Source organism: Sinocyclocheilus anshuiensis, unplaced genomic scaffold, assembly GCF_001515605.1.
Source record: "Sinocyclocheilus anshuiensis isolate Anshui unplaced genomic scaffold, SAMN03320099.WGS_v1.1 scaffold263, whole genome shotgun sequence".
In the NCBI taxonomy this organism is placed as follows: domain Eukaryota; kingdom Metazoa; phylum Chordata; class Actinopteri; order Cypriniformes; family Cyprinidae; genus Sinocyclocheilus; species Sinocyclocheilus anshuiensis.
The window spans coordinates 1230891-1253311 of record NW_015549593.1 but is presented as its reverse complement, the minus strand read 5'-3'; the positions used below and the strand labels follow the sequence as shown (position 1 = coordinate 1253311).

The window sequence follows — 22421 nt, the reverse complement described above, 5'->3', positions numbered from 1 at the left end:
CAGAAATCCACACCCTAAAACCCCCATGGCATCATGGCAGTGAGTTTTGCACAGGAAAGTACCACTCACATTTCCTTATGAAAATATATTGTATAGAGTAGGTTTAATTAAGGGGGCAGTTTTTTATGTATGTCAAAAATTTGTCAAATTTATATTAATTCATTCTGGCTCTTTTGGATCTCTGTGTGCATATGTTGTAGAATGAAAATGACTGTGTTTTCTATAAACAAGACAGCAAGGAGTCAAGCTGATCAACCTCGAACACACCCAGTGCAAACCTATACATAATTTTTTTGGAAAACAACAAATCAAGATAGCTAGAAGGTATCGGAAATCGGTAATTTTAGGATTTTTAGTCTTCTAATGTTTCCATGTTGGACAAGGTTGTGTGTGTCAGATGTCAGGAAGAGTTATAGCAAGTTTCACACAGACACAAACAAAAGCCATGCTGCACTGATGAGTGAATGAAAAATCAGTTCACAGACAGAAAGTGCATGTCTCCCTAAGCATCACCATACATTGTCTCCGGGCTTTCATGATACATTAATATGCTTAATGCTGCTAGGCTCTTTTTGCATGTTTATCTTTCTTTTCAGTGAAATGTATGAAGCAATGTGGGGGGAGATGCACACCAACAGATCTGGGAGTCTGCAGTGAGTAACACATCTCTCTATCTCAGCACACATTCAAACACATCTGGAAATTCAGTGGAAGTCATTTCTTGCCTAATCCTTTTCTGTGGGTATGTAACAGTTTGCATTCCATTCTTCCTTCCTCTTAAGAGAGGGCTAAGGGCTAAGCTCTATATCTTGTATATTTTGTGTTTGCTTTGTTAAAATCATCACTGATGATAGGTGCGGTCTCCCTTTCAAGCATACGATAGATAGACAGACTGACTGACTGGCAGGCAGACAGATAGACAGATAGATAGATCCCAGAGGTATTTCCCAGAGGTATTGATGCTTCAGCTTCTCGGTGACTCTGTTTCCCTCATCCCCTTGCTTACGCATGAGTGTTTCTACGAGCATCTCAGTTCATCGCCGTCATAGCCCTCTGACGCGATGTTTCGGTGACAACGCCGATCCTTCTGTCCGTCAGCCTCCGCCCATCGCGTGCTTCCACAGAAACACCGACCGTGCCTCTGATGCGTGACCTGTTGACGCTCGTTCTCACGCGGCGCGCGGTGCTGCGCTTCTGTACCTGCCAAAATGGACAACTGAACAATCGACCTCAACATGCCTACCATTTATGGAAGTAAGGGAAAACTTGCAAGTGTTTGTTTCATGCTTCAGCACGCATCCCAGGTTAGTGTCATACAAACCTAATGCGTTTAATTCCATTGTTTTTCAAGGAGAGACAAAAACATGATGATAACGAACATTTTTGTTTGGTGTTATCCTATTTATTCTCTAGATTTGATTTGGTTTCATTATTTTCTATTGTTATTACTGATGAATTTCTCCAGAACATTGAGGGGTGCAGTCTATAGCGCAACCCTTTTTCTGGTGCCCCATACTTAGTCAAACGTCAACTATATTTAAACATTTTAAACAAAACACAAACTTTTGTTATAAACCTGTGATGTGCAAATATATGGTCAAGTGGCCATTAGGCTGTTTATATTTTGTCAATGTTCCGTCCGATGCTGATCCTCACGAAAAGTACACGAGTCGCGTACTGTTGCTATGGTTATCTCCGCGAACGCGAACACGATTTCTCATCGCGAGAGTCTTTTTAACTTTGGGTAGGCGTCCTAACTAACTTGCAATCTAACTTTTGTCTCCGAAATGTTTGAAAACGCCGATTGTTGCTTTATATGTGAGGAATAATGAAAACAGTTTAAAAATCTGTATTTAGAAGAATCATGCGCTGTAGTCAACACTGAAAGAACTTATGAGATGTGATGCTTTATGGTTTTGTCAGTTGAACTGTTTCCGGTGTGAGTGCCTTTGAGCGCAACTTGGTGTTTTCGGTTTTGCTGTGTGGCGCGCGCAGCTTTGATTAGATGGTACATTCAAATTCAAAATTTTAAATAGCGACTTCCTCTTCTGTCACTCTGGAGGGCTTCTTCAATCTGTTAAGACAATCATCACCTGCCTCTCCTGCTGTTACATCATGTTTATCTCTGCGCTTTAGTAGCCTATCTCAGTTTGGACTTCTCCAGAGACCAGAAGGCATCTAGGGGATTTTGCACGCTGTCTGACTGGTTTGCTTGTAATAATATGTACTGACGCATATTTGGGTATAAAAGTAATAAAAAAAAAAAACTGGGAGAAGACGAATTGAAGATCAGCTGAGGGCTCAAAGAGGACCGGTACTAAGTGAGTAAGGTTATAAATGCACCTAGTTTAGCTTCTGAACTTTGGGAATTTTTCCCTCTCTTGCTGACACACACACACACACACATTTACTGCTGCACTCATGCAAACACACTGGCTTCACAAATGACTCATTCTCAGTCATTCTGACAATAATAAAACAGGTGCTGTGAAGGCTTATTATAAAACAAAAAGTAAGGGATCATCAAAAAATACATCATAATTTCCTACAGCTGTGTGTGAGTCAGCTTCTACATTGAAAGCATTTGGGGACACTTATGTATATTTCAGTTCAGACAAGTGCATGTGTGCAGACAACCACTGTGGCACCCAAATCACCTGCAGATATATGCAGATGTCAGGTGTGCAGCTTTTATTCAGCTGCAATGTATTCCTAAGGTTTGATCATGTATTCCTAAAATATGGCACTCAGCCTATAACGGGTGGTATTATATTGATTGGAAATGACCTGATTGTTCAGATATTTTTCAGAGCACTACACAAAGATTCTTTTCTTATAGATACCAGTGGTGTTTTCTATAAATATACAGTATAGAAGGCTTTAAATTTAATTCTTTAACATGAACTGTATTGGAATGTCATAACATGTACACTAAACTGAATAATAATTAATTATTACACATCTTTCTTGAATGCTTGATTGTGACTGGTCAATCACATAATTGCTTATGAAATTGTTTATAAACCAATAAAGTGTGTAATTGCATAATACAATACTTTAGGTAACACTTTATTTTTCAGTGTCCTTGTTACATGTTGTCACGTTACGCTACCGGAAAGAACACGGAGCCGTGGATAATTGAAAGAGTCTTTATTAATCCAACAAAGGGGGTAAATCCAACATAGGAAACAGGAGGTAGACACACGTAAATCACTGGTAGATCTGACAAACACTAACTGCACAGACTAGGACTTATAAACACAGGGCAATCGGGAACACAGGTGACAACAATGGAACATAATCAAACTAAACGAGGACAGGAACATGACCAAATAAGGAAACACAGGAAGGACTACGGGGGCAAAACAGGTCCAAAAGTCTGACATTTCGCCCCCTCCCGGAAGGTGCGTCCTCGCACCGTAACAACAACAACAGAGGGAGGCATAGGTGGGAGCTTGAGAGGAGGTTTAGGAGGAGGACGGACACCTGGGAGGGGGCCAGCAGACAGAGTCCAGGGAGGAGACAATGGATGGAGGAGCCAGGGAGGAAACAGGAGGGGCTTGGAGCAGGAGGAGCCCAGCTGGACCCAGTGGCGTCCCACAGTGGAGCTGACGGAGGGAGGAGCCATGGAGGAGGAATGGCCGCCGACTCCAGGGGGCCGATCAACAGCGGCGGAGCAGGTGGCGGAGGAGCCCGAGGCGGAGAGCCAACGAGTCAGGGGGATGCCGAGGATCCGGGGGGCCAGGGTGGAGCCGAGGGCTCTGGTGACCAAGGCGGAGGCAGAGATCTTGAGATCCGCGGTGGAGCCGTTGTGACTGAGGACCAAGGTGGAGCTGGCGGGAGGAAGGAGCCCAATGGAGCCGGTGGGACGGAGCGACAAGGTGCAGCCGGAGGAGCAGAGTCCTGAGGAGATGGCGGGTCGACGTCCCGACCAAGGCAGAGCCGGAGGGACGAGGGAGCCCGGTGGAGCTGGTGGATCGACGGGTGACGGTGGAGGCGAGGGAGATAGGAGCCTGGTAGATAGGAGCCGAGGTGGAGCCGCTGGGTCTACGGGCCGAGGCGGAGTCCGGGCCTCGGAGGCTGGAGGTGAGGGATTCTCCAGCCATGGCGACGCTGGAGGATGGCAGACCCGCGGAGCTCGCACCGTAATGATGGTGGGCTGAGGGCACTCTGGACTGGATTCGGGGACTGGAACCCTCTCCTCTTCATTTTAGCACTTTCGCCCCTCCATACTCAGCTCACCCTCAGCTCCTCTCCGCGCTCACACCGTCCGTGGCTTTCTCCCTTGTGGGGGGCATTGTCGCCAGTTCTCGCACCTGGTCTCGCACCTGCTCCAGCAGGAGGAGGAGGAATTCGGGGCGAAAGGAAGGAATCCATAGACACAACGGGAAACACTACGGAAACAAAAAGACTGAGAGAAAAAAACAAGAAAACAAACGGAGGGGAGAACACGGAGGTAACTGTATTCGGTCGGGGCTTCTGTCACGTTACACTGCCGGAAGGAACACGGAGCCGTGGATAATCGAAAGAGTCTTTATTAATCCAACACGGGGTAAATCCAACATAGGGAACAGAAGGTAGACACACGTACATCACTGGTAGATCCGACAAACACTAACTGCACAGACTAGGACTTATAAACACAGGGCAATCAGGGGAACACAGGTGACAACAATGGAACATAATCAAACTAAACGAGGACAGAAACATGACCAAATAAGAAGACACAAGAAGGACTATGGGGCAAAACAGGTCCAAAAGTCTGACACATGTCACATGTACACATTCAGAAAGAAAGGTACAAAATCTGTCACTGGGGCAGTACCTTTTCAAAAGTTACACCTTTGTACTGTATTTACCTCTAAAAAACGTACATATTAGTACCTAAAGTGTAGTATGTTTTGAAAGGGTACCGCCCCAGTGACAGCTTTAGTACCTTTTATCTGAGAGTGTACTGACTATAGTAATAACAGCAAATTATGCATAATTGCATGAAACTAACCCTAAATCAAACCCAAATCCTAACCCTATAGTAAGTCCATGTTAATTTTAATGTACTCAGTACTTACATTGTAACAAGGACACCTTAAAATAAAGTGTAACCATAATTTTAATTAATATTTCATGTAGTAAGTATGATAATCTAGAGTGAGACAGTCAATACCACAAAATAAACCCCTGGGTAAAACCCTTCAGGTACACCATGCTTGTTGTACATTATGCCTTACTTGTCTCCATTTGATTTGAGCTACGGGTTTTTCCCCCAACACATCAGTTCTACTGCAAATGCCAGTTTGACTCCCATTCAAAATACATATTCAAATTAAATGATCCCAGCAGCTCGGATCCAGACTGGGGACAAATTGTCTTTGGAATCATGCTTATGCATAACTGCACTTTGGTTAAAAAAACACCAGTCTCTTCTCTACAAAAAAAAACAAAAACATTTCCAAGACACACTCACCCTGACACTGTTAATTAGCATTGGAAGATCGTATGATAATCTATACAAAAAAGGGATGGAGGCACGGAAGTTGAGTTTAATGTAGCTGAATTGTATGTTTACAAAATATATTATGCAGTTTAGCCCTTCTTATAGGGATATTTATGACGTTGCTTGATCAAATAATTGAATGGAATGGAAGAGGATTATTCTATAGATGAATTGCTAACATTTCTAGGTACGAGTAATCTAAGTGCTATCTAAATGAACAATAATTCATGTGTGAAGTCTGCTGAGAACAGACACACTTACCCTAAATGGACAGATATGAAATGCAGCGGTAGTGATTTTTGGAGGGAAATACTTATGCAGATTCAAATCTTTGGTTCTAGTCAGTGGTTTTACAGACATCTGATTGAGATGTAAAATATTGTTCTGCATATTAAGGTAAAGAAATCACAGCAAAATGTAATGTGGCTTATATGCAGTGTATTTATGTATTTTTGTTTAATATAGTTTTCTGTTGAGAGCACTTTAAAATCTAAAGGAAGATGTACTACATGCATGTTTTTTTTATTGAGGTCTTGTCTCATGATCAGTTATTAGGTCAAAATATTTGTGTGTTCAAGTTACCCTTTGCCCCAGTTTTGCATGGGCTGAAGGTTTTAAAAATGTAAATGCTGTCTTCGATATCAAAGTTTTGATATAAGCACCAGCCATGTGCATTGTGCTGCACTGTATGTGTGGGATCATCGCAGTAAAGTACAATACAGTGCTCCATTTCTCATATCCGTCTGTTACCTTCAGTCTGAATTTTGTGTAGGTGAACGAGCACATGCATAGATGTGTACGTCTTCCCAGGGCTGCTGTTGTGGTCATAAGTATTTTTAGAAAGAGCACAACAGATGTCTCTGCAAGCATTAGTGTGTGAGTCTGTCTGTGCCTTTTCAAAATGGTGTATTGGTTTTGTTGTACTGTTTCAATTGTAGAAATGCCAAATCAACAGTCTGCTATATGATCAAATCTGGCCATGTCAAAGCATCTAAGGAGTGTGCAGACAGAGAAGAGTGAGAGGGACGTACACATCTATGCATGAGACAGAGAAGCAGTTGCAGGTTCACCTGGGAAGCCTTGTTGTTGGTGAAGAGAGATGAGTCCTTAGTGACTAAAGGCGGTGAGAGAGATAATGAAGCAGGTGGATGAGAGGGAAGGGGGAAGAGTTATGCTCTGGAGGGAGGAGTGTGTTTTCGAAATATTGCTACAGGCTAGGAAGAACGATTGATGTGTATAATGTATGTTTATATTATGATACTGTTATGCAGTTTGACTTTAGCAGCCTGTGTTGAACACATGGTGGCGTTTAACCTAGTAGTTTACCCTCAAGTTGTTCCAAACCTGTAAGAGTTTCTTTCTTCTGCTGAATATGCACAGACAGCTACAAAAATGCGGTCACATTTACTGTTGTTTGGCAAATTTTTGTGAGCAAACGTCATTTCAATTGGAGTCTACGCCATAAGGAATTCCGCATGAGGCCAAACAATTTTACAGCAGGTTCAAGTTGGTCTCACAGATTCAATGTCTCAAAATATTTCTGTTTGAGCATCTTCACCATCCTGACACATGCAACATTGGCTCATCCAATGACCATCTCTATGTATGACCAAAATCAGAAAATGGAAGTGTGATCAGTTTTCTTTTTTTATTATTATTATTTATTGGCATTGGCCAAAATTGCAGTTGTGTTTAACTTAGAAGCATGGATGCAGAATCATGCAAAATCAATCATTTGTACCATTGCAGAAATTTTCAATTAGCAGTCAGCCATGTATAATTTATTAAAAAACCTTTCAAAGAAAAAAAAAATAGTGTGTGCAACTTTTTTGAAACAGTTCTGACTAAATGTTTTACACTCAGATAAATGACTGTCAGTCCATGAGCATTTAATTTTAGCTTAATCAGTCACTGCACATCTGTTTTCCTAACGACTATCAGAGTTGATAACTCATGACCATTTCACAGACTGCTTCCTGCTCTGTGACACACACACAGGCACAGATTACACAATAAAGTTTTTACTAAGTAATTCATTTAATCACACATATTATAAGAAATGCTATAAACTTCCACAAACCCACAAATACTGCAAGTTCCTCATCAAAATGTCATGAACTCTTGCTGGTGTATGTTAGGTCATTAAGTGGATTAACAGTCGCTCTTTAGTAACACAGGATCTAAATGAGACATTACTTCTGCAAAACCTGCTACTATTATGAGTAACATGCAGGAAATTACATTTTTTGGTTGTCACTGGAATTCAAAATCAATACAGCAGCCATGTTAAAAGCAATGTCTTAAAGCATCAGCTAAATGGAAAGCAATATATGTTTCTGATTGTGGTGAGGAGCTGCTGCTGAAATTCTAATGAGTTGATAGGTTGATTAGTTTTAAAGTTTTTTTGTGTGTGTTTTTGTTATGGCTTGTATGTGTTTTTAATGTATGTATTTTCTGATTCTGATCATTTGATATATTCTAGAAAAAAATTAGAAGGTCATCTATGATACCATTTGGTGTGATCAGAGGCTGAGTAAATTATGACATAATATTAATTTTTGGCTGAACTGTTCCTTTAAGTTAAAATTTCCTAAAGAATGGCATAAAGAAGGAGCTTGTAATATTTTGATGCTTCAAAACACAATAACACCATCCCAACCACTGCAAATCCCCCGATGTAATGGCCTCTAATTGCCAAAAGAAAAACGTCAGTAGACATAGATACATTTCAGGAGTCCATTAAAGATACACATTACATCTGAGGACATTTCTGTCAGTTGCCTATGATAATGACTTTAAAAGTTCATTTTCCAAACCTGTAAGTCATTTTGACTTTTAGCCTCTGTCCTCTCATCTCTCCATAGGACATGACCCAGTCCTGGCCTTACCAGCAGCCCCCAGGGGACGGGGGCACTCAGCATTTCCTGTACTCATACTCAAAGGTACGCACAGGGTTTATTACAGACTGCAGGCAAGTGTGATAAATTCACCAATATAAAGCACCACCTCTGCTCTGTCTCTGTATGTTTATCTCTTTCTCTCTCCTCCTCTCTCTCCCTGCTGGGTATTACGCTAGCATTGTTTATTTGCACACACTCATAAATCTGTGTTGTTTTAGCACCAGAGTCACTACAGAAATTATGCAAATCGGGTAGCAATGCCCCAAGCACAATGCAGGCCAGTTCTAGGGACTGTACAGTATCTTTCTACCACTATGATCCAGAGTTTTTTTTCAAATGCAGAAAATGTACCTGAATTTAATGACACCTGGTTAAACTGGATTTCGGGGGCTTAAGGTAAAAGGTTAGGTGCTAAGATACAGTGTGACAATGTTTAGTACAGTTTAGTGAATTCACCCTTCTATGTTTTGTCAAGATGCTGTTTGTGTTGATTTGACTGATTTGGTTTATGCTGTTTATCTGTTTTAGGAGGGAAAACAGCCCAATTTACGACACAGACATGGTAAACATGCTACATTTGATGTGCAAACTTTATGTCTGGAGCACTGTCTTAGATATATGTTTCTCTGTCTGGATTAGGGATGCACCAACATTTATTCTGACTGATACCGATAAGTTGTTATTTTCATGTTATGGCCAATAACCGTTAAATGACGGATAATACAATTATTTGCTATTTTGTGTTGATACATAATAAATAAATGCTAAAAACTAAAATCAATCATTTTAAATGTTACAAGTGAATTTAGGCATCACAACATTGTAATATACAATATGAAAAACGGATATTTATTTTGATATTTACTAAAGATTACATTTAACAGTCTTAAATATTACAAAATATTATTACAATTTAAAATGTTTATTTCTGTGATGGCAAAGCTGAATTTTCAGCAGTCATTGCCCCATGATCCTTCAGACATCGTTCTAATATCCTGATTTCTTATTATCAATGTTAAAAACAGTTGTGCAGCTTTTTTTGTGGAAACCATGATACATTTTATCAGGACTCTTTGATGAATAGAAAGTTAAAAAAGAACAGCAATAATTTGAAGTAGACAACTTTTGTAACATTATAAAGATCAATTTAATGTGTCTTTACTGAATAAAAGTATTGATTTCATTTGTAAAAAGTCTTACTGACACTAAACTTTTGAACAGTGGTGTAAAATTAAATATCTAATGTTGCCCGATATTTATTAAACATAATTTAATACCTGATATGGTACAGATATATTGTGCATGCCTATTGTGTGTGTAATAAGAAGCTTGCTTGTCGTTACCTGCTTTGTTTAATTTGAGATATCACTACATGGTTCACATCAGCATATGTATACACAGCTGTGCTAATATAGCAGTGTTTTTACATTCTGCTCCATAATGCTGATGTATTTCTCTCCCTGTGGTTTTCTCAGTGAGGGATGGTGTCTCTATGGGGATGCCCTCACGTCCACTCGTGGCCCCTCATAAATCGTAAGTGGGGTGCACAGCACCCATGGTAACCAAGCACCAGGTGGTGTCTGAACTGCTTCTGCCTGTTCACTTTATTACATCATAAACAATTGGCTTTAGAGAATTCAGTGTTGAACGTCTGTGCATATTAGTGTGTATAATTAGATTGGGCTTCCTGGAATTTAACTGCTTTGGACCAACTGCTGTTTAAAACCAGCTTCACATGGAGGGTTAGGCCAGTGTTATATATCTCCACCATCTCTAACCACCATACTAACTTCACTGACTTCATAAACTTCACTGAGTTAGTATCTAATTACAGAGCAGGTTCACACAGTAGGGTAGAGCTCTGAACTACACTACCATCACATAACATCACTGTTCAACATTAGAGCGCTGTTTTTATGACCTTTTTCTTTGAAGCTTGTAATGTGATACAATTTCATATGGCTAGACCATTCGAGGCAAACTCACACATTTAATACACACACACACAGATGTGCTGCAGATTGGCAGAACGAATAAGTCTCTTTGTCAAGTGAGTGTGACATTCTCTCATGTTTGACTCTTTCTTTGCCCTCCCAGCATGCTCGCTGATGACCTGAAGCTCAGCAGTGACGAAGATGACAAGGACGAGGTAGGGCGCCTGTTAAGATTGTTGAAGGAATGGGCGGAAAAAGCAGATCTTAAAACCAGTCTTAAGTCGCTTGGGTATATTTTTAGCAATAGCCAAAAAACATTGTATTGGTCAAAATTATCGATTTTTCTTTTATCATGTTCCATTAAGATATTTTGTAAATTTCCTACCGTAAATATATCAAAACTTAATTTTTGATTAGTAATATGCATTGCTAAGAACTTCATTTGGACAACTTTAAAGGTGATTTTCTCAGTATTTTGATCTGAAACCCTCAGATTCCAGATATTCAAATAGTTGTATCTCGGCCAAATATTGTCCTGTCCTAACAAACCATACATCAATGGAAAGCTTATCAATTCAGCTTTCAGATGATGTATAAATCTCAATTTCGAGAAATTGACCCTTATGACTGGTTTTGTGGTCCAGGGTCACATTTGTTAATTCATCACAAAATGCATTTACACACAAAGCCACCTGGCTGCTGTGGCATTTGTGTTTGCATTGCTCTCTCATTGCAGACAGTACTATATTACAGGGATGCAAACTTGTCACCTTTCGGCGAAATTCACCATTTTGAATTCAGAATGGGTCATTTGTGCGATTTGTGTAGATATGGTGAGTTTTTTTTTTTTAATTGGGGGGGTGGGGGATGACAAACGCGAGTGTAAAAAAAATTACATGAGTGAATCCGCTAAATGTTTCCGCAAGTCATTGCTTTGATTGACAGTGATGACTGTAGCAATGGACAGAACGAACTATTTGACAAGCCGATGTCAAAAGAGAGCTGTGACTTAAGTGATGCAGAGTAAATTCAGAGTAACAAAACTACAGTAGCAACAAGTCTGTGTTGGCTGAATATATTTAGCAGCTTCTACAGTTAAAGATAAAATTTAAAACACTCTTTTTGATGTGTCCTTTTTAAGGCAATGTTTAAAAATTTTTGTTTTTAAATTAAATCTTAAAAGATTTCAAATTATTTAATGCATTATTATGTAATAGTACTTGGTATACTTCATGCTTCAATATATTAAAAGTATAAAAAATTTGTTATAATAGTCATTTTAAAATAAATCCAAAAGCAAGACTTTTGGGGGAAAAAAATTAGGGAGTGGAAATGGCAACTGAGCTAATTGAGTGATCCTCTGCTGCCATCTATCAGAAATCAAATCAGAAGTTCCTCCAAATTTTCCTTATGCAAACAAAAATCTAACCAAGTTATAATTCTTTCTGCAGTTATTAACTATATATACATATTTATACATACATATGAGCGGGGTGCGTCTTTGTCACCTTTTTCACCCATGGTGAGTTTGCGTCCGTGATATTAACACTAAGGCAGAGTCCTCTATGTTGTCTTCGGATTAAAAGTATACGAATACTGTAATCCTTTTTTGTTTATATTACCGTACATTAAAATTAAATCTCCTAAATTATTAAATGTAGACGTCTCTTAAGCTTACCAAGGCTGAATTTATTTGATAAAAATACAGTAAAAACAGTAATAATGTGAAATAATATTACACTTTAAAATAACTGTTTAGCAATTTGAATATAGTAAAAATATGTAATTTATTCCTGTGATAACAAAGCTGAATTTTCAGCAGCCATTACTCCAGTATTCAGTGTCACATGATCCTACAGAAATCATTCTAATATGTTGATTTGGTGCTCAAGAAACATTTCTTATTGTTATCAATGTTGGAAGCAGTTGTGCTGCTTAATATTTTTGTGGAAACCATGATACCATTTTCAGGATCTTTTGAGTATAATGTTTAAAGGAAAAGCATTTATTTGGAATAAAAATATTTGTAAAAACTTTGTAAATGTCATCACTGCTGAATAAAAGTATGAATTTTTTTTTTTTTTTATCTTACTGACCCCAGACTTTTGTTTTGGACTCTCAACCCTTTTGTTTAAATGAGTGACTATTGTTTGGATATTATTGAGTTAATGACTATTAATCATCTATTCTTGTGTAAACACTGCCTTTGTAATAATTTAAAGAGGTGACCCTTCATTTAATCACGCTGTGGGGTTGCTGAAAAATAACATAAAACATATAATGGAAAGTGGTTGAGTTGTTTACTTTATAATTAGTCCATTTATTTTGACCAGATGAACCGATTCAGGCTAATTTGTGGGGCTGCATGAGTGAACTGTACAGTATCTAGCTGCTCCTCCCTCACATTCTCTCCAATAGGAGTTCTATTAAAACAAATTATGATCTCATGTTATACAATTTTTTAGGAGGCACTGCCTTTTTGCCTCGTTGGGAAAAATGCCACTGCTCCATGTCTGTGCTGCTGAACTTGACATAGTTTGCTGAAATTGAGAATGTAGCAAGTTTGATATTTGACTCTAACTTTAACCTACAACACCAGCTCCTTGTACATGCGTGTATCTCAACACAGGACTCCAGGATTATGAGTCATAACAGTCTGAGTCATAAAATACACCAGACTCGTGACCTTTCTGCTGTTACTGTAGGACTGTAGCTTTTGCTTTGGTCAAGATGCCAGTAATGACCATGAAATTGAAGATTCCAAGCTAAAAAGCTCTCTTTTATTAAAATTTTTGTTATTTATTTATTTATTTATTATTATCTGTTAAACAGGGAAGTGAGCAAACAACTTCCTGGGCTGATAATGACCGGTAAGTGTGTGCTTGTGATGTTTTGTCTGTTTTATGTTTGTAACTACCAGTTCTCATTATTATCCAGTGTTTGTCTCTGTATGTGTGAATGTGTGTATTATATATTGAAGAGGTCAGAATATGTGGAATGTGACAGCTGGATGATAAACCAGCCTCTGTTTCTTTTGGCCTTTCAACATGTTCAACCACCAAACTCACACACACACCACTCGTAGTGTTTAGTCTGCATATTTGTTGGGATTTTGGAATTTCTTTGAACTTGATAGTCGAGATTGTTATATATGTAAATGCATCTGAGTGTGTGGCCTAAGACGTGCCTGTGCACTTTTATTGTTTGCATGTACTGACTGACAGCTTGTCAGGCCAGCAGCAGCACCGCACAAACACACACGTCGGAAGAGTGAGACATTCTAGCTCAGGGTCTTCAGGATCAGACCCTTCCAGCGAGTGGGAGAGCAGCAGCCAGCGGTCACGCAGCCCGAGCCCAGGGACGCACAACCGGTGCGGGACACCGACCCAACAGCGGACCCTAATCTGCAGCACAGAGGTATGCATCAGTAGCATTTTTTTTTTTTTTTGCTGTGCAGTATGCTATTTCTCATTGCCTCGCTCTCTCTGTTTCCTAGTAGTTGTTTTTAGCAGATGAGGTAAAATGGGATGGTGGGGGGAGGAGAGAGGAATGTCGAGGGGCGGCCGCTGAGACTTTAGAATCTGGGTGTCATGTCAACATGTGGTGCCCCAGATGACTAACTAGATAGGAAGTAGTACGTCAACATTGATTTCGTCACAAAAAGCAGAAGTTAAAGGGATTGGTTACCCAAAACAATGAAAATTCTGTCATCATTTACTCACCCTCATGTAGTTCCAAACCTGTATGATTTTACAAAACAACATTGAACCTCACTGACTTTCATTATGTAGAATAAAACACAGACAGTTTTCAAAATATATCTTAATTTGTGTTCCACAAAAGAAAGAAAGTCATACAGGTTTGGAGCGATGTGAGGGTGAGTACGTGATGACAGAATATTCATTTCTGGGTGAGCTTTCCCTTTGAAACAGCACAGGAAAATAATCTTGAGTTGAAAACAGCTACATTTGAAGGATTTTATGCTGTGGTATGTTCTTATATGACGTTTGGGGGCTCTTGCAAGTCTTACTTTTTTTGTCATCAGAAGGAGGGATTAAAGGCTCTAGTAGCATAGGGCTACACCACCACATAAATGAATGTGTCTGTGTGACACAGCTGGCTCTATTACTGAACATGCCATCTATTTGGAACCTGTGGAGAAGGGAGGAGGGAACTCCATGTGTTTTTCATCTACGTGTAGTCATGTAGTGTCTCTGAGGAGGACGGCTTGGAAACGCCACACAGTTCCAGGTAGAGGGGGGTTTGAGGGGAGGGGCAATGGGAAAAGGGCACAAGAGATGCAGTGTCTTTGCTGGAAAGAGAGAGAGGGGAAGGGGGAATGTTTGAGTGGAGGAGTAAAAGTTTAAATTAGCTCTGGTCAGCTACTGGAGGCGAGAGAGGAAAGTGTAGTCTGCCCTGGAGCTCAAGTGTGCTATCCAGTGAGTATTTGCTTTGATTTTGTGGCATTAATTCAAATGTTTTGTAAAGTCAATAGTGAGTACAGCTTACTTTATTACTCTATAAAGTGAGATTATGTTGTCATACAGTATTTATTTTCAATGCAGCTTATTTCTGGTTTGTAATAGTTTGGAGTGAGTGAACTGAAGAGGCATTGTAATGGTTAAAGCAGTGTGAAATTGAAAGAGGGTTTGTTAGGGTTTAAGGAATCTACACAGTTTTCTGGCCCTTTCTCTCGGTCACCCTCTCACCTCCAGCTTTTCTTTTCCTCTCTCTCCCACTGACACACTGGCCTGTTTACATAAATACTCATATTTCCTATTTGTTTATTCGAATTATTTCTCATTGATATTTTTCTGTATTTTTTCCAACAATGCTTTCTCACTATCACATTGTTGAGTAAATACATTGTCATGGAGTCAGATATTGGTTAATGCAATCTTCTGCACACATAGAGTGTTTACTTTACATCAGTATGGTAAAGAATTGAGATGTTCATTTACATTTCATGTTATGATCTATCTAATATTCCGACGATTAGCCTATAACTGCCATGATTGACTGTGCATCACCACTGTTATTTTAAATGTGATGTTCACTTTGTTAAATTGTCAGCCACACACTTCTTTGTTAAAGAGGTTCTGGAATATATTTACGGTGATACTGTTGTCATCTCAGTGGTCAAGAGTTTATGGTCAAGAGCAGGTTCACTGAAAATCATAATCTTGTCAAGTATGTTTTGTAATCCAGGTCAATCTAGATTTATATTTGATCAAATTCACATTATTTTATCAAATTCATATTTAGAGTAATATTATTTTACCAGTTTTACCATTGTTACATTCTCTGTCTTGAACTCATGTCCTTTCTCTGTTCAGACGGAGAGTCCACCATCCACACAGTGGCAGCTGGACAGGTGGCTTGAGAAAGTCCCAAAAAATAATCCTTCAACTGACCACGACCCAGGTGGAGGACAGCGACGGAGTGTGAAATCTGACTGTGGCCGAGGACCATCACCTGGAAGATACTGGAGCAGAGACTTTGAGTCCAGACGGGATTACAGTCCATGTGAAAGTCCGGTCCCAAGTCCAAAATTTGACTACAGCCCCAGAAACAGTCCTCATCCCAGCCCAGAATACAGTCCATGCCCCAGTCCAGGAATTAGCCTTGTGCCGAGCCCAGTGCCAAGTGTGTGCCCAAGTCCAGGAGACAGCCTCCAAGGGAGTCGAAGTCCCAGCCCTTTACCTTTACACCCTCCCAGAAGCCCCAGTCCAAGTCTTTTATCCACCGCAGTACCTAGCCAAGGTACATATCCTCAGGTACAGCCACCTCAAAAAGAAAGTCCCAGGCATATTGCTAGGCCAATCGTTACCTCTAATCCAGCACATCGTCCCAAAGTAAGGCCATGGGTGCCTCCGGACCATAGTGCCGACCAGAGAAAGGAGTTTAGACCCAAAGACTCTAGATCCAGAGACTCTCGATCCAAAGACTCCAGACCTGGTCCTCCCCATCAACCCCATCATTCCGAACACAGCTCAACAGAAAAGTCACACAAAGATCTCACACACAAGCTTGAAGCCAAAAACTCTGAAACCACAAGCAAGCAAAGGTTTAACTTACCTTCAAACCCCATTTCAAAGCATTCGTCAAAGCAAAGACCAAGCGTTAGCCCAAAACCACAAGCCAGGCACTCATCTACAACTGACCATAGTATTGAACACAATCACAGAAGCAATGAACCTGCAGGAGTGTCAATCCACAGTTCACACTCCAAATCAGGCCATTCATCTCATTTTAATACTCTAAAGAGTTCCGACCGTGGTCCCTCGTCAAAGTCCAGGGACTCATCCCAAAGCGAAGTCAACAGTCGATCTAGTCACAGCTCGAAGACTAAATCTTTCCCAGATACAAAGCAGTCCAGCTCTAAACAGACTTCCCAACAGAGTTCCAGTCCAAAGCCCAAGGTCAAATTAGGGGATGCCCCAGTGCCCAGAACCGGGCATTTCCAAAAAGACACAAAGCCCAGAGAGAGAGAGCGAGAGGTGGGCAACCGAGGTAAGGCCCAGGGAGCAACCCTGGTGCAGACCAGCAAGGAGCAGAGACAAAGACTGGCGCAGGAGCAAGTAATAAGGCGTCGCTGGGTTCGGAGTTCTGAGGAAGAGGAAGACAAGGAAGATAGGAGAACCGAGGAAAGGGAAAGAGAGAGGAAGCGGAGGAGGAGGAGGGAGCAGGAAGTTGAATGGAAGGCAGTGCAGCCCAAGCAAAGACCTCACACCAACAGCCAGCATCACGCTCAAAAGGAATACAATGGACTTAACCTTGAGGAGCAGAGAAGGAAGAAGAGAAGGTGGAGCAATGAGGACATTTCCTCAGGTCCTCATGTGACAGACACTAGCCTTTCTCCTCCACTTTCTCCACCTTCCCCTACTCCTGTCATCAAGCCCACTCGTCCATCATCTTCCTCGTCCTCATCATCCTCATCTTCCTCATCATCTTCCTCCGAATCAGACTCTGAGTCCAGTCCACCCCAGAATGTTGCCAAAGTCCCTGCAGATTCAACATCAAACCAAAAAGCTGTGTCAAAAAGGAGGCATGACAAACAGACTTCAGGCACTGGTGCTCAACCCCACGGGTCGAGCATAAGCACCCCTGAGATAGATAAACAAGGTCGGGGCAGACACAAACTCTACACACTGGTGCCTTTCGGCCGATCTGAAAAGTCCCCCAACGTCGCACATCGAGGCCTGAGAAAACTTGTTGTGAGGATAGACCTCTCGCTTCTGGGTAGAGTCCCTAGTGCAGATGAGATTACCGAGGGACAGTCCTCATCTTCAGCTTTGTCATCGGGAAAGGCAAAAGAAAAGACATCAATGAAACACCTGCACCGCTTGGACCAACTGCCTGGAGATGGCAGAAGTAAAAGAAAAGTGAGGAAGAGAAAAGCATCTTTATTTTTAATTAATGCATACAAATCTGCTATTCTTAAATTAATGTTCTTCTGAATATGAGATTTGTGTTTATGCATACATGTACGTTTTTTTGTGTATTTTACTATATCAGGCTGAAAATGGAGATGCTCAAAGAGAGAATAAGAGAAATCAATCACGTGCAGATAAACTACCAGTGTCAGTCCATAATGAGACTGAGGAAACCTTCAACAAGCAAAATGGGTACATTTAGATCTAATCACTTAATTTGTTTGCGAAGAGGAATTTTTTTTTTCATCATGCATCAATGCTTTCTCTTTGCAGATACAGTTTCGGAAATATTAAATAAGCTGTTATCTGGCTCTGAATGTATAATTTTGTCGATTCAGAATATATATGCTATTGCAAATTCATACAATAAGGGGATATCCATGAGTAATTACCACTGTAAAATTATTGCTGTTTTACAGTGCTGCTTTAGTACATTGAAAGACATCATGGGACGCCCCTATGACAAAATACAAACATGAGAAAGGTCAATTCATTGCTGTTATTCTTGTCCACTGGGACATGTTGGCGTAATCTGATGTTTACTGTCTGGCTCATGCTCGTTGGATGATGTCCTTTTTATTGCTGTGTATGCAGATGTCAGGACGATTACTTTTATTCCAAGAGGCCAGTATCCCCATTGTCTCCTCCATCTGGCATACTGGAGCTCTCAAAACCCTCAGTAAAACCTCAGCATGCAGAGAAGTGCCACATACCTCCAGAAAAAGACAAAGATTCGACAGCACAGAAAAAACAGGTTCTTAAAATAATGCTCACATGAAAAACTAAAGTCTTTTTTTCTTTCTTTCTTTCTTTATTTCTTTCTTTCTTTCTTTCTGTCTTTCTTTCTTTATCTTGTCTTCAAAGAAACATATAGCAAACCAAGAATCTTATATGGCCAGTATTGGAAGAGGGTTCTTTACTGGACTTCAAGGAATGTAACAGTTGTTCTAATGTAATATATATTAATGAAACAGGACCAGAAGATGCAGCCCAAGGTAGAGGTGGAGTGTGTCAGGGTGTCAGGACATCTACAGTCTCTCTCTGGATCACTGGTTCCTCCCTCAAACCTTTCGCTCCACTACAGAGGAACCGTACCTATCAGTGATGTGTGAGTAAATGTCTGTTAATGCCTCTGTTTCATTTAACAATGCTGCTGCATTTAATGTCAAATACCTTTCCATAGTTCTTACCTAATCTCTCCTTTCTTCCCTTGATGTTAGCTCACATCATGCTGAGTACTACATGCATGAGGCCAAGAGGTTGAAACATCGAGCAGATGCAATGGTAAAACAGCATTGTGAACGCTGACATTATTGAATATTACCACCAGTGTTGGGGGAAACGCATTACAAGTAACTCAAGTTACGTTATCAGATTACTTTTTTCAAGTAACTAGGAAAGTAATGCATTACTTTTAAATTTGCAACAAAATATCTGAGTTACTTTTTCAAATAAGAAAAGCAAGTTGCTTTTTTTCCCATTTATTGATTGAGACCTCATGTTGAGAGAAATCGTGAGTGAGATGTAGAGGAGTTGTGTGCGCTGTGTAAACATGATGGTTATTGTAGTTCTAGACTAAATGTGAACATGCATTTACTCATCTCACTTGCACAAAAACAGAATCAGTATTCCTAGAAATTAATAAAAACAGTAAAATGCAAACTTTTAAATAACACATGGTCCAATTCAACCATACGAATATAAGTAAAATGACTTTAGTTAAATGTCACGTGTTTTTCTTTTTTTTTCTTTTTTAATTTAGTTATTTTATTTCTTTATTTTTTATTATTTATTGCTGAAATAAGAGTGTTGTTGTTATTAATTAATTTTTTGTTAGCAAGCCCAGGTGAGAAAACGTAATGCAAAAGTAATGTAATGCATTACTTTCCATAAAAAGTAACTAGCGTAATTAGTTAATTTTTTAGGGAGTAATGCAATATTGTAATGCATTATTTTTAAAAGTAACTTTCCCCTACACTGATTACCACTAGACTAGACTATTACAGAGAGGTCAGAAGTCACAACCCCACATGCATTCTCAGGAAAACAAAAAATAGAAATGACAAAAGCTGTCACTGGGGCAGTAGCTTTTAGGTACAAACGTGTACCTTTAAAAAAAAAGTGGCAGCTTTTTTTTTTTTTTTTTTGTGGAGTTGCCTGAGATTTTTAGGAATCTTTTTTTTATGCTGTAAAATGTACTTTTGTTTAAAAAAAAAGAAAAAGAAAAGAAAGACAGAAAAAAGGTGCTTTTTCAACTGCTGTATGACAGAGAGTGGCGTCTCAAGGATTATAGAACCCAAAAAATTAATCACAGACCAAAACAAGGATGAAAATCTTTGGTCTGTATCCTCTGTAACTAATTCATCGACTGCTTTCTTTTCTCCTTTTGTCTCTATCCCTGTTTGCAGGTGGATAAGTTAGGAAAAGCTGTGAATTATGTGGATGCTGCTTTGTCCTTCATGGAGTGTGGTAAAGCCATGGAAGAGGGGCCGCTGGAGTCCAAGTCCCCCTACACCATGTATGCTGAAACTGTGGAGCTCATAAGGTGTTTAAGAGTTTTATTTTTCTCTTTCACCCTCTCTGTTGTTCTTTTTTTTTCGTTTTCTGTATTTGTTTCTCCAGCATTTTCCATAGGCCAGACATCACATGACTGGGTAACTCCTTGTGACAGGACTATATTTTACCTAGAGTAGATGTTGGTTTGAGTAAGTGCTGTGATAAGATCAACAACAGGCCACAAAACATGCAAATACAATGTCAATAGATTTGATGTTTTCACAATGACCGATATTTGACAGATGCCAAAACAGAACTGGCCAGAAAAGGCCCTATGTTTGTCAGAAGTTCTGTACTGATTTGACATGTTCTATGTGTTGGATAGATATGCTATGAGACTTAAGAGTAACGCCGGACCTGGAGCCAGCCAGGAAGACAAACAGCTAGCTGTACTATGGTAAATACAACACTGCAAAAATCTTCAACTGTCTGTATTCTTGTTTTGATTTGCTGAATCTTGATCATGTTAAATTCTGTTGACAAAACACAAATTTTGTTTCTGGGTTGCAGTTTCCGCTGTCTTGCTCTTCTTTATTGGCAAATGTTCAGACTTAAAAAGGACAACGCTCTAAAATACTCCAAAGTCCTGCTGGACTACTTCAAAGTAGGCGGTTATCAGTTATCATACATCAATATGCAAAGGACAGTTGAAAAAATACCTGCCAATATAGTTTGTTAAAGTTGTCATGTTCAAAGATTTACTCATTCTTGTAACTGTTTTTACTTTGATTAGAGTTCTCCAAGAGGACCTCACAACCCCCCTCCTTGGAACGATGCTGGAAAGTAAGAGTTAGTTATAGTTGGGCCTTGAATTAATTTGCACATCCACTGTGAGAGACCTTTATGTTGTGTTTGGGTGTCAGTACATCTGTATTTGTGCTTTTACAGGGGAACTGTACCTGCTGCCTCTATTTGCTCTGTCAATATAATGGGGTCTCACACAGGCAGCTCACAGAGCAGTGTTATCAGCATTCCCCATCGTATCCACCAGATGGCAGCAAATCACCTCAACATCACCAACAGTGTCCTGTATAGTTATGAATACTGGGAGTTGGCTGATACACTGGCCAAAGAAAATAAGGGTGAGTTTTGAATCAGTTCTGCTTGGAAAAAACTGTGCTTTTTTCAGTCTCATATGGGCCATTTTAATAATTTAGAAAAACATGTATTTGCTATTTATCAATTATTTTAATTATGTTACATTTTGATATTTATTCTTATTTATTCAATTTTATTTATTTAATTTTATTTTTGACAAAAACACCCTTTCTCACAGTGTGTATTTATTTATTTATTTATTGTGGCAAATAAATTATTCTCTCTCACACCCACACCAGAATTTTTCAACTATCTGAACACACTGACTGGACCGTTGACTCTGCATAGCAGTATGGCTCATATCGTCCAGTACACCAGGCAAGGGCTGCAGTGGATCCGGATCAGTGCTAATCTATCATAATACCATGTACAGACGTTCTCAAACTTCACAAATCAATTGTGGAAACAATGTTCTGAAGCCAAATTAGCAAAAAAATTTACAGTTACCTGCACTCTGTGACCAAGGAGTCTGGGTTTTGGGTTTTTAAGCCCAGACAGTAATGAAGAAAATTGTCAGTTTCATGACAAGTCATGTGGCATCATGTCATCTTAGGGTATTAAGGAGCGGACATATCTGTGTTACTTCAATTTACTGAGCATTAAATGTCAAGATATCTGAGGACACCATGTCAGAAATAATCATGTTTTCTTTAACGCAATCAAGCAGGTCAAATCAAAAGAACCTTGGTCATTCAATTCTAGCACTTCTTCAAAAAATGCTTACTGAAAGTTTTGAAAAGGAGCCATTGTCGGCTAATTCATCAAATGCTGCTTTTCCAAAATGTGCCACATTTTTATATAAGCAATTAATTTTAAAAGGGTTTTATTTTCTGTATGTAATTAAATTGCCGTTACAAATCTCTTTACTGGTTTAAAATTATTTTTTTTGTATGATGGGTTGCATCATCTAACTTCATTAAAACTGTTTTTTTTTTTTTTTACAAGAGCTTTTCCTAACTTCTTATGTCAAAATCAGTGCATGCACAAAGTCTCTTCAAGATCT

The 22421-nt window shown here is 39.6% G+C and overlaps 1 protein-coding gene across 1 annotated transcript; it reads left to right on the top strand.

The window, feature by feature from the left end:
* The first annotated feature begins 1142 nt into the window (after window positions 1-1142).
* Window positions 1143-22201, top strand: LOC107658210 (AF4/FMR2 family member 3-like). The gene is made up of 18 exons (XM_016446671.1): window positions 1143-1304; window positions 8359-8436; window positions 8923-8956; window positions 9870-9927; window positions 10492-10543; window positions 13161-13198; window positions 13553-13745; window positions 15665-17713; window positions 17847-17956; window positions 18359-18518; window positions 18739-18872; window positions 18985-19048; window positions 20173-20309; window positions 20646-20717; window positions 20831-20924; window positions 21054-21103; window positions 21209-21402; window positions 21658-22201. Exons 1-18 carry the CDS (start codon window positions 1236-1238, stop codon window positions 21777-21779), a joined length of 3708 nt encoding a protein of 1235 aa, XP_016302157.1. The 5' UTR covers window positions 1143-1235; the 3' UTR covers window positions 21780-22201.
* The last annotated feature ends 220 nt before the right edge of the window (window positions 22202-22421 follow it).